At 36.8% G+C, this 13,238-nt stretch overlaps 1 protein-coding gene across 4 annotated transcripts in view; it reads left to right on the forward strand.

Moving 5' to 3' along the window:
- Positions 1-13,238, forward strand: part of CDC42BPA (CDC42 binding protein kinase alpha) — a 179,124-nt gene that overhangs the window by 121,292 nt on the left and 44,594 nt on the right. For all 4 annotated transcript variants that reach the window (XM_031061941.1, XM_031061938.1, XM_031061939.1 and 1 more), the window contains exons 16-18: positions 3,860-3,965; positions 5,730-5,854; positions 12,734-12,839. In XM_031061941.1, the coding sequence (XP_030917801.1) occupies positions 3,860-3,965; positions 5,730-5,854; positions 12,734-12,839 (337 nt within the window). The remainder of the gene's footprint in view (positions 1-3,859; positions 3,966-5,729; positions 5,855-12,733; positions 12,840-13,238) is intronic.

Consider the following 13,238-nt stretch of genomic DNA (forward strand, 5'->3'; position numbering starts at 1 on the left):
TGTTTCTTCCTAGCATGGAGCTATTCAATAGGCTGGACCTACTAATAGCACAGGAGTTTGCTGCTTTGATCTGGATGGAGAGGTGAAACCTGCCTCAGCAGCATGTTTTCATTGTGACACCACTTAATGGTCATGCTGACCAATGAGTTACAAATGCACAAAAGGCTGTTCTGTCTTGTAACATAGAAAGGTGATAGTGTGGCACTCTTTTAAGTCCAACAGTGTCTCAGAAGGAGGAATATTAAATAAAGAATCATGAATTCTGCTCTCTGCAGGTTAAACTGTTTGAAAGGATCATACCTGCAAGCAGTGACCAAATGAAAAACTCCTTCTTTCCCAATTTTAATGTTGCACAGCTTCAGGCGTTCTAACTAGATGTCCATTCTAGCTAGTTCATAAACTCTCCTTCAGTCTGGTCTCTATCAATAAAAAAAAGAACTGGGTACAAATCTACAGTGGGTGCTGTCACAACCATGTGTTTCTGTATGTGGTTCAAGTGTTTGTGTAAGAGAAGGTTTTGAAGTGTGAGCAGAAATGTGTCACCTAACTGGTATCCAGCACTTGGCACCAGGTTCAGTCAGGTGTCCAAGCACATGATCAGTGCTGGGGGAAGGCCTGATCTTACCTGTCTTTGTTAAACCAATCTGCAAAATCTCATGCAAGCATTAAGACTCCACAGAAAGGCAGAAGTCCCCTGTTCAAGTTATGCCATGGTTTGAGTTCTGCAGTTTAGAAGGGAAGCTTAAGCTTTAGGAATGCAGGAATTGCTGTTGCTACTCAATATTTGGTAGTTTTCCTTAAAAGAACATAGGTTTTCTGTTTCTGCTTATCCATATTGGTGTTAGCTTTTGTACTCTGGCATGAAAAGCTTTTTGTGAGTCTTCCAGTAGAGAGGTGTTGAATGTAAGCACTGAAAAGGAAGCACCTGGAGGCTTTGTGCTGAAACAAGTGGAATTATTTCAACAATAGGCTTGGGGTGGGTGTGGAGTTGAAGTGTGCTTATACAGTTTGGCAAAAATATTTTAGTAGTCTAAAAATAATCATCAGTGCATATTAAAAAGGATCTTGGTAAGAGGATGTGGTTGTATTACTGTGTAAGATGAGTGAATTACATAGGTTATTCTAAGCAAGGATCAGGAAGAGCTTTGACAAAATCTGTATGTCGATTTTTGTGTAACTTGCACGTTGGTGGTTTCTGTTTTGCATTTTTAAAATAGATATTTTCCTTTGTTTCCTTCAATTTTAAGCTTTCTAACTTTTGCTATTTCCAAAGCACAAGTCTTCAAGGGAGATTACCTTCCTGTACAAAATAATTGCATTTTTCTGAAGTCTCATAAACTGCATGCTATTAAAGTTGGAAGCAGAGGAGCACAGTATCAGGCCAGTGATCTGTGTAGCACTAAATTCCATTTCTTGGAATTGTCATTAGGAAGTATTTCAGAAGAAGATGCAAGAAACTCTGTAAAATAAATCACATTTGTAGAAACTTCTTTTAGGCCTGTCATTTCATGATGGATTTATAAAGCAGAGAACTTTATAGAACAGCATTTGCTGGTTTTAAATTGTGTGATGTAAAGAAGCCTGGGGGCTGGTGTTTGTTTCAGGTCTATTTTTCTTGGTTTCAAAGCAGTAAGATAAAATATTTGGCCACTTTGTACAGATGCAATAAAGAGCTGGAGTGACACAGTGATACCATAAAGCAGTATTTCACGTTGCTTGCATGTGGTTTGCTGCAGTTCTGCTGATAAAAAGAAAGCTGGGTTGTGTATATTTTCTTAACTTGAAGAGGAGACATAGCTAAATGTTAGATGAGAGAGGAAGTTTGATGGGAGAGGAGGATGCCAGGCTTCAAAGCAAAAGCATTATTTTGATCTTGCTGCCTGTCCAAGGTACATCCATGGAGTCTGTCACAGTTCTGTTTTTTGCTGAGTGGCTGTTTGGGTGTGATGGATTATACCCACATTCTCCTCTGTTTCAAATTTATCTTCATTTCTGTATTATACTGTAGCAATCTGACTTACTGGGGTAATCACAATCACCAGCAGAATTAAGAATGTAAAATATAGAAAATTACAAACATGTTGGGCTCTTTCACTAATCCATAGTGTCCTTAATCCACTGCCATTTATGGCTGCTTTGAGCCCCAAAGCCTTAAAGGAATACATTTAAGACAAATACTGAAATAAATTCCTAAATAAACCCATGAAAGCTGCGTGAAAGAAATTCATTAAAAGTTAGTTTGGACTTCTGTCTGCAAAATTAGCTTTGAATCTATGCCTTGAAAACAGAAGCAGGAGCTGTTATTAATTCCTATGACAGCCAATGCTTTAATCTCTTCCTGCCTTTTCCCTATACTGCTCATCATATGCATGGAATCTGTTGATATAGAAAAGGAGTGGTGGTGAATTTCAAACTTGGCATTTAAACAGTGAGATAGTATGTAACTTTACTAGGATGAAGTGTTATGTTTCAAAGGACGCCTGGCAACATAGAATTTCACCATAAGTCTGACATGTTGTACTAGATTTCAAAGAGAAGCGCTAAATGAATTTCAAATTAAGAGTAGGAAATTCAAAGCAGCATTGCTCTTAACTGGGTTCGCTGTAACCACTGGTATTTCTCATCTTTGGAGAGCGTACTCTCAATTAGGCAAAGCTGTAGTAGTTTTGCATCTCAGAAAAAGAAGCAAGAATGTAATTTATGTTTGCATTGTGTAAAATTCTGATCAGCATCTAGAAAAAAAATTGCAGTGCTCAAGACAGGGTTTCCCCTGGATTTTAATTTTACAGAGTTAACCTTTAATACTGGGCACTTTTTCAAGTCTTTTCAGACTGGGCAATGGTATTTGCTGAGTGGATATTTTCTGTATCTGTGGCATTTATAGTATAGTACTACTGATGAACTTTGTGCCAGTGACATGAATAGTTGGTAAAAAGGTGGTACAAGATGCAAGACTAATGAATCTGAAAACAGTAGATGCAAGGTGGGAGTTTACACATCTAAAACATTGCTGTGCACCACTTGAAGGAAATTCCATGGGGTTTTGGCAAACAGAGGGCCTGCAGCTTCATTTGTTTTCAGGTTCTCACGTTCATTGTGCAAGATCAAAGTTGATATTAAGCAGAATCAGCCAGGGGTTCTCGTCTACTGGATGACATCCATGGGAGAAGGGAAGGTTTGGGGGAAACAGCTGCTCTGAGACTTTCTTAGATAGAATGGTCCAAACTTGCTGTAGAATCTGGTGATCTTAGGAATCTGAAAGTTATCCATCCACTTTTTGCTCATAGTGGGTATATGATACCTGAATTAACAGTTCACATATGACATCTGGGCTGTTCTAAATTGCCCAAAGACTAGCCCATATATGCTTTTCTCATCAGAGACCCAGCCCTGAGTGTCTAATTTAGCTTCTTTATGTTCTGGTTCTGTGTGTGGTCATTTTTGCCTGTCATTCTGTGTGAAACTTGGAATTACAGAAATGTGTGTGTTACAATAATGTTCATGTGAGGTGAGAATGTGCCCTGAGCATTTTACAATGTCGACACATTCTTTGCTCTGCTCATTGTTTAAAGGATACATCTGAAGAATAAAATTTGTGTAAGGGGGTTGATAAAAATTGGCTTGGTGGAGCTCTGTTAATTCTGTACTGAGGGATTCTGTATTAACTCTAAAATTCAACAGGCTAGCTTGCAGTCCTAAGATGGTGGTTTATTAAACTGCTTGATTTTAATAGCCCTTGCTATTATCAATACAGTACTTCCCTTCAACATGTGTGTGCATTGATCTCTTTGTGTTTAAATGAATAATGGGGTGAGTTAGAATAGAAAATTTTGTAATTCTGCTTCACTTTATTTCTTAGCCAAAGTGAAAGAGAGGAATTTGAAACAGAGTTCAAGCAAAAGTATGAACGAGAAAAGATTCTGCTGACAGAGGAGAACAAAAAACTTACGAATGAACTTGATAAGGTAAGTGCTGATTAGCTGAGCCCTGAATTTACAACTATTTTATGCTCTGTACAAATTGGACAATATGGAACTGCATTGGTTACTACTAACTGTTAACTGAAAGCAGAAATTGATGTTACACAAAAAATTGGTGATTAATATTAGATTTGAATGGAGTATCCACATGCATCTGAACTTGAGAAGGCATGTGCATACATATATGAGTATTTATATGTGGGAATGGAATTAGATGGGCTTACATTTTGGTAAGACTAATTCCAGACAGCACTGTAAGCCAACAATAAAGGATTATTTCATTGTATGACCCAAATATAAAAATACATAGTTAATGATGTGATTACTTAGACTACATTTGCATGTCAATCGTTTGAAATACCAGGGCCCCTCCTACCCTTTGAGATTAAGTGTTACTTTGAGATACTAAAAAAATAGAAATGATAAGGCATATTATCACACAAATGAAGTGTGTTAAGCAAGAAATAATTATGATTTGTGCATTTGGATTGTCTCTTTATTGTTCATTTTGACAGGTTATTCAAGTTCATTGTGCATTATCCAAATCTTGCTAAACTTGTCTATTCCTTTTGTAATGCAATAGATTTTCTAAAATTATGATGAAAATACAATGTTCTTCAGAGTAAGCATGTTTGCATGTCTGTGCTCAAATTACAGTATATTTTCATACCAGTATAAGACAGACAATATATATGCCTATAGGTAGGCTTAGTCCAAGAAAACTGAGAAAGAGCCTAGTCACTTGGATAGTTTTTCTGCTCTCTCTCTCTTCCCCCATTACCTTTGTATTTTTCTTGTCAAATGGCATATAATAAGGAGAAATATTTAAATTATAAGCCCATTTAAATGATAAATAGGGTGTGGAGTTATTCATATTTGAAGTAAAAAGCAAAATAGATTTTAAATTAGCCATTCTTTTATCGTTTTGAATTGTTAATATATTTCAGTACTAAAAGAAGCTTTCGCCTGAGATTTCATTCTCTTAAGCAAACCTTCCTATAAAGTCTATCTGGTCTCTGATTCCAATTTGACTCTCTGAATAATTACTTAACATAATGAAGGTTTAGTTCCCAACACCAGCTTGGGTTAGCTGTGGTTTTTGTCTTGCAGAATGTGCCTGTGTGAATGGCAGCAATTTGAATGAGAGAGGTTAATTGCTAGGTATAACATATTGTACATGGAGATGTGCATTTAATTTCAATTTCCCTGTCTGCAAGTAAGTCAAATGAAAAATAAGGGAATGTGAGACACCTGGAGAATCTCAGGATTGTCTCATGCCTGTATCTGTTCAGTCTCTCTCTCCATGTTACTAAACAAGGGAGAGGTTCAACAGTCTTATCTGAGCCATAACAAATTTTAATGCCTTTGCTTTGCTCTCCTAGTGTAGATTTTTCTATACAGAACATTCCACACCTATATGGTGCAAAGCAGAAACCTTCTAAGAGTTTTACAGGTATTTGGAGACTAATTCTTAGAAAACTCATTAAATTGATAGAGTAAAAATGTTGTTCAAGTCCTTAAAAGTGGCTTTTCAGTACAGCTAAGGTTATACAAGAAGAGATTCTTATAGAAGGTTATATAAGAAAATATTCTGGCTTTTATTGTTACATGGTGTTTATTGTGATGACCAGTACCAATTTTTAAAGCAGATGCAAGGTGTGGGAGATGAGAACACATGGTTTTGAGTCTGCACAGAGATGGAGTCACAGCAGTTTATACTTTTAATGAGTTGTTTAAATTCTCCTTCAGCTCACCACCATGTTTGAGAGGCTGAGTATGAATAATCGGCAGCTGGAGGAAGAGATGAGAGACCTGGCTGATAAGAAGGAGTCTGTGGCTCACTGGGAGGCCCAAATCACTGAGATCATCCAGTGGTGAGTGCTCTGCTCTCCTGGCATGACAGAAACCCCTCAGTATGTGGTGGGGCTGGTGCTGAGTTTTTGTCTTTGCACATGGCACTTGGAAGTGCTGAGGTGAAACCTCACGCCTGTCTGGGATTCTGCTGAGGTTTTGGCTGAGATTTTAATAATATACAAATCCAGAAAGTTGTGTTCCTCCTTAAAGAGTGAAAGTGTCTCACCAAATAGAGCTTTTCAAGTGCAGAAGAATCATGGCCTTTGGGTGTGGCTTTTGGCTGTGGAAGAATGCTGAAAGGAATCATGTGCTGAGCTCACGCCTCCGAGAGGGAACAAGCCTGGGAAAAGCAGTGGCTGAGTGTTTGTGTCTCAGCTTTAATTTCCTTCATCTGCTTGGCATGTGGCAGAATGAAACAAATACAGTGCAACTTTTATGTGATTTTTTTATGAGGAGAGTATTTGAGACTGTACCACAAATCCAGTCAAGTGATGTTTGTAATGGTACTTTTGCTAAATAATGATGTTATCTTTATAGAGTCTTCTGTCCAATTCTATTAAATTAAAGAGAAGAAAAAAAAAGGTTGAAACTACTAAGAGAAAAAGATTGTGTATTCTGAGTTTTTCATCTATCTTTATTTTTCCTCTTCATGCCTATTTATCTCCCCTCACCTTTAATGGTCCATTGCAGTGTTTCACATCTACAAAACCAAATTTACATTCAGACACTTTATTTTACAGATCATGCACTTCTAGGAAGACTTCATCATGATATACTAGTGTTTTTCTGTTACTGATTGATTATTCCCTCCCCCTGTTTTTCCTGTGTTAGTGAAAAAAATTAAATTGTTGTGTCCAGGCAAAAATGGGAAACATTGTTTTAGAGAAACCTAGTTTGGCATTGTTGTCGTGTTAGTTCAATTTTGTGGTCCAGATATAGAGAAGTTTGGCTTTTCAGTAGTGCCATGTGAATATATAACAAAGCATAAGGGCCATCTGGGTTTCCAGTGTGTTTTAAACAATGTTTGTTGCATAAAAGTATGTAATGCTGATCTGTGTTATGAAGTCCAGTTTGTCTCAAAGCATTGTATTTGTAGCAGAAGTTAAAAAATGTAAAGGGTCCACTTTGTGTGTGTTCCTTTTAAATTTTGTCTCTCATAACGGTGATAGTAGTGGACAACCTGAGTCACAAAAATTTTTTTTGAAAATATTTAACTGGTAGTTTAAACAGCTTTTAATTTCTAGCCAATTGGAAATGTTTATTCAGGAAAAAAAATCAAGGTAACAAGTGAGACAAGTCTATAATTTCACATTTCTTATTGCTTTAAGGTAGTGCTTATCTGTCATATTGCACCTAGGTAATCAAACACAATTTTTCACATTTACATGTGAAAACTCATATAACTTGGCAGTTATATGAAAAGACAAATCAGAATTAATTGCGGATTGTTCCACTTATTGCGATATAAAAGTGTACCAACAGCCATTAAGAATGTAACTTCTCCTTTACTTTATGAGAGTGTTTAATATTTTAAGATGTATTACTGATGTGGTTCAGGCAAATGATAAAGCATTTTTCATGTTAGGGATGTCACTGTAAAGGGTAAAAGGGTTTGGGCTTCAGTTTTTTATTATTTCTGAAGATATTTAGTGAAAAAATATCAGGAACATGCAAGACTTAACTTTCTGAATGACAAGCATCATTTTACTGATCCCTTCTGATAACATAGTGTCTTCTAAATAGTACAGAACTAAAAATTAAAAAATTATGTGAAAAGGAAAAAAATAGAAGTACCAAGGGCAAATATTAAGGGAATTTTAAAAGTCTGGCTTGGTTCCAGTTTTTCATCACTAAACACATCTCAGTTTTGCCTCCATACTTTTCTCTGCTTATGTTAAATTTTTTTAGCTATGTGAAGCCTTATCTTAGGTCACATTTTTTCTTTGTTATGTTTAGATTTTTCCATGTGTTACTCAGATAATCTAGCCATGTCCATCTGCTGTTCTTAGAATTCAGCACTGAAACTGGGCCCTTCTCTGGGGACCATGGCTGCTGTAGTATTTAAGCATCTATTACAATGATAAATATTTTAAAAGAAAAAAAATCCCCACCTAATTTGGGAGAAAACTAGTCTTATTTAATCACTCACAAGCCTGTGTTTTCCTCATAGGAACATGCAATTCAAGTCTGTACCTGTCCACATCTTCAGTGTGACAATGGAATGCCTTGGTGCTAGCAATGTAGGGGAGAATTTGTGGGCTCCCTCTTTAAAACTTAACAGGTTTCTCACAGAATATTGCATTAAAATATGTATTTTGGGTGCATTATTTCCAGAAAGGATAGGAGGCAGTAGAAGGAATTAGTTGCTGGGTTTGTAAACAGTTTGCTCAGCAGCCTGTAGTAGTTCAAGGGACTTCTTTTAGCCCTGTTTGGGGTAACACAAGCCCAAGAAGTCCCTAAATTCTTTGAAATGCTTTGTCATCAAAAGGATACCTCTCAAGAAATTCCTTTGAATTCACACTTTGGATGGTTAAGATTTGTCACTTTCTTCATGATTCCTGGGGCCCTTCTAAATTGTTATTTCTCTCAGATTTTATAACTTGTGAGTAATTTTAATGGCTTATCACGTTCCCTTTAGCTTTTCCTTGCTTTCTTACTCAGCAATATTGCATCTTTAGGAACAATGTATGAAAACCTTTTAATCTTGCTGTTGCTCTCTCAAGATCCCATAAACAAGGCAATGTTTTAATATAAACACTTGAATCAGACTTTCACTGCAAATTCATTTGTGGACTCAACAGACCCTCACGGATCATTCAGCCTTAATGGAGCTATTATATTGACGAGTTTATATTAGCCAAATCACTCATCATTCCTTGACAAGAGTAAGAAATATTGAGGCTTTTATAGTGGGCTATAAATTTTTTTTTTCCTGTGGGAGATGGGAAAGAGATTAATTGCACTGGAGGTTAACGCAGTAATTTGAAAAAGGAATGTTTTAAATAGCCGTGCTACGGTATTTCTGTGCTGTGCAGAAAGGAGGTCACTGGAAATCTTGGTAGTGATTCCCAGTGTACTTGGCAAGAATCTTGACTTGGGAGGGATTAATCTAACCTAGTTGTACAAGTCCTAAGGTAGACAACTCAATAAATCCCATGACTAGTACTCTAGAAGTGTGGTTTTCTCACCACAGGTTGAAAAGGAAACCTACACAACTCATATCAGATGGATAATTCTGTGTCCTTGAGTATGTTTATGTGGATGAGCTAAATCCTACCAGTTTCACCTGTTCAGTGGATGTTAGGCTTAGATTCAGCTGTCACAGTTGTTTGCCACAATATTTAGTTAATATTTTCCTTATCACCCAGATTTTTTGTGCTATTGTTGGTTTTATCTTAATTGATCTCATTGAAAACAAACCCCATCACAAAACCACTATCAGAAGGAGGAAGAAAAAAATACCAACTACCCCCTCCCAACACTTCTAAACTAAATCAAACCTTAAAAAGCCCCAAGATTTGGGTTGGGGTTTTTGGTTGTTTTAAAATCTGTTTGCTCTCAGAAAAAAAAAAAAAAACCACCAAAAAACCCACACACAAATTGTGAACAAAATATTGAAAAAATTCTGTGCATCTTCAGCTGTTAAGAAACTCAAATCATGTAAAATTCTGAGATGTGCTATGTTTGAGTTACAAATAGTCAGAAGTTAATTATCTCTAAAACTGAAATTCTGGAGGGCAGGGTGAAATTTCAGGGCTTGGGAGCAGAGGGAAGTATTAAAAATTTTTAGAGAGGTATTTTTTAAAAACAGATTTTATTGGAGACAGACACCAGGGAAAAAATTAAAAATTGAGTTGGAGACCTTGAGCATACTGGTACAACAACAGAAATTTAAAAGCATTGAGAGACTAGAGGAGTCATGACTGTCAGATTTCCTTGGGGTTTTTAAATCGGGTTAAACAGAGCTTGGTGTAAGACACCAGGGCTTTAAGACCACTTCTGTTGAGCAAAATTCTTTAGTCCTCTGGGTCCATTTTGTATTGTAAAGTATCCCAGCTGAAGAGCCAGTCTGACTTCCTGAGCATCCTGACAAACACCATACAGGTAGCACCCAGTGGTTATGTGAAGGTTGTCATGATGTTGGCTCCAGCCAAAAAGTAAAATTTAATTTTACAGGAATTTCTATGATATTGCTCTTCTGGGTTCTTCACATTGAGGAACTAAATTTGCAAGGGCAATTATATTGAAAACAGAACAGTTAAGCCAAATTTTCAGTAAAGAAAGAAGTGACTGGGTGGAACCTGAAGACCTTTTCTTCCTTTGGTCTCTTGCTGTGCTCGTCAGGGCTCTCTGTCAAAATGAGCACAAGGAGAACAACATTTGTCAGAGTTAATTTGCCATTCTTGCACTTTATTACTTTAATTTTAATTTTTAAAGCCTACCAAATGGAACAACCCCAGCAAAACAGTAACAAATAAAAAAGCTCCAAGAGCTCTTGGGTCCACATAATGTTTAATAACATATGCCATTATTGAGAGAATTTTGCCATCTAGTGGACAACAAAACCACCTCAGTTCCCAATGATCCTGCTTTAATTTGCTGTCTCGCAGAGCTTGAGGAGTTCCCTTGAACTCAGTACAGATATTTGTAAATATTTACTTTATATTTTCATTTTCTAGATTTCTGCTTGTCTGTAGAACATCTTTTTTGAGTTTTTTTTTTCATGAGCAGCTTTTCAGCACTTGGAGCCTGAGAGCTCTGTGCACCCTAAACCAAATAACTGAAGTGTTTCCTCACCTTCCATCAGGAAGGATCTGTGTGACAACATAAAATTGGACACAGAAATTGGACCCTTTTTTTCTGCAAAGATTTTATGTGTCATTAAAAATAGAGAAAATTAGATGCTGTTTCCTAAATCTCTTTCCCTTCTCATACATCAGGAAAACTTACTCTTACCTTGAGAGCCTCACATTCTTTTTATTTCTGCTTAAGCTTTTTTATTTTTACAGTGTATTTAATTATGCACCCCCTACCTCCAAAAAGCATCTTTAGCTACTTCTCACATCTTTTGCCCACTGTTACAGCCCAAGTGGTTTGTGTAGGCTCAGATTATCTTTATCAGATTGTCAAAATGTGTCATCCAGAATGCTTTGGGAAAAGAAGTTGTTATGTGGTTTCCATTGAGTTCTGGTGTACCTTGGGAAAAACAATGACTCATTAATATAAAAACTCTCACTGACTTTTAATAGTCAGGATATGTAGGGTTTCCCTAGATTCCTCCCCACCTCTTGAACTAAATTATAAGCAGGAGACAAAGAAAAGAAGGCCCAATAAGTGCCTGTGTTTTCATGTCGGGTGTGAGATTTGTGGGAAATGGTTGCTAATTTTGCTTTTGGCTCCTCTGTATTACAGTAGTCTGTCTTCCTTAAATAAACCTTAAACTGCACACCCAAAAGTCACCACAGCCTGCAGATACTTAGCCTGTGGCTTTCACAGTGTGATCTTGTCCTAAGGCCACTGTGGGAAAGCTCTTCAGTTCCTCTTCTTGCCCACGACAGTTCAGAGTATGTGCTCCATCTTCCTTGCCTTCTGGCACCTATCTGGAAATCTGTGTTGAAACTTTTATAATTAATGGTAAATTTGCAAGGAGCACCATTTCCATGTTCTGTGTGTGTGTGTGAACCCTGCAGTGTCAACCAAAAAAACTTACATTGCCTTGTAGGCACAGAGGGGGAATCAGTTCCTGCTGGAAGGTCACTGCAAGACAAAATCAATCATCTGGAGATCTCTCATCTCCAGTCCAGCAAACTGAAGGTTAGAGTTACTTTTAAAAATCAGGAAGCAAGGATAAGTTAATTCTCATGAAACAGAAAAAATATGTTCCCACTTCAGTATATTTTATTTAAAGCTATTTGAGGTTCAGTACTTTGAGCTTACCCTAAACATTTCAGTGTTTGGTGTTGATGAGACTGAACTGTGATCAAGCTGTGGTGTTGCCCTGCTGGTCACTGAGGCAGTTCAGGAACTTGCATAAGGCCTGGTGGTGCAGAACTGGGATTGCTCTTCTGTGGGCAAAATGAACATGTTTAGAGCCAGGCATGTAAGGAAATGAGGTGGGAGGGATGGTGCTGGGTTTTTTTCTGTTTGTTTGTTTTAGGTTTTTCATAAGTTACTTAGTTTCAGCGAGTTAATTTTTTGAGCAACTTTCTTTTCTATGTTAACACCTGAGGCAAAGTGAAGAAAGAACCTTCTGTTGTGATTAATCACAGAAAGTTGTTGTTCTTTCTTTGTGACTGATGATCAAAGAATCTGAAAAACAGGCATGTCTCCTCCTTGTTGTCTTTACACTCAGAAAACATGTCTGGATAGAAAACAAAGCTTGGTGGATGAGAGAGCCTCTTCTGGCTTATGCTCTTTAATAATATTAAAAGTAGACTCTCCCTGTTTAATTAGCACTTCTTAAAGTAACATCACTGTTCCACTACTAGTTCTCATAGTCAATTGATTGAGTAAAGTTAACCACAAATTCCAATATTTTCTGGACAATAATTGTTAATTATTGGTTGTGAATTTTGTCTTAATTTACTCCCTAAAAATAGGTTGAAAGATTTCTTTCTCAGAGTCTCAGTTTCAGGTAGATGATAGGTAGTACTTCAATTTTCAGTCTTTGTCTTAGTGATGCATATTGTTTAATGGAACTCCACAAAGCAGCACAGAATTGGTTCTATGTGGTTTTCTGTTTGGGCTTTTGTTGTTGTTGTTTTTATCCTTATGTTTTATGATTATTTTTTGTATTCTGTATTTATCTGTTTCTGGTTGTTGGTTTGTTGAAGAGACTTCTGTTTTTTCTTTAGATTCTTTGGTTAAAAGACCTTATTTTTTCTTATGTAATCATTTAGGGTAAGTGATGAAAAAGATGCTCGAGGTTATCTTCAAGCCTTGGCCTCTAAAATGACAGAAGAGCTGGAAGCCCTGAGGAACTCCAGTTTGGGAGCAAGAGCTACAGTAAGCCTTTACTTCTATATGTCAGAAGGTTTTTTATTTGAAAAAAACACTGATTTGACAGTTTCAGCTGCAGCAATAATCTGTCTGTAGAGTCTATGTTAATTGGAAGTTAAACTTTCCTAGAGCTTCTGAATTACTGAATACCAAATTTACTGTTTATCAATTAATTAAACACCAAGATCTTTATAATGTGATTTTATCTACGTTACAGTTGAAGTAGCTACTTTGTAATAAGATATGAATTTGTTGAAGGAAATCATGCTTTTGTTCATCAAAACCTTCAAGTCTCTTTCACTTGTGAAGCAAGTGAACACTTGGATGTCCTTTGTAGCTGTCATCTGAATTGAGGCACATCAAGACCAGATTTCAAAAAATCTCTTTGCTTTTGAGATCAGCATA

This window comes from Geospiza fortis, unplaced genomic scaffold, assembly GCF_000277835.1.
Source record: "Geospiza fortis unplaced genomic scaffold, GeoFor_1.0 scaffold88, whole genome shotgun sequence".
Classification (NCBI taxonomy): domain Eukaryota; kingdom Metazoa; phylum Chordata; class Aves; order Passeriformes; family Thraupidae; genus Geospiza; species Geospiza fortis.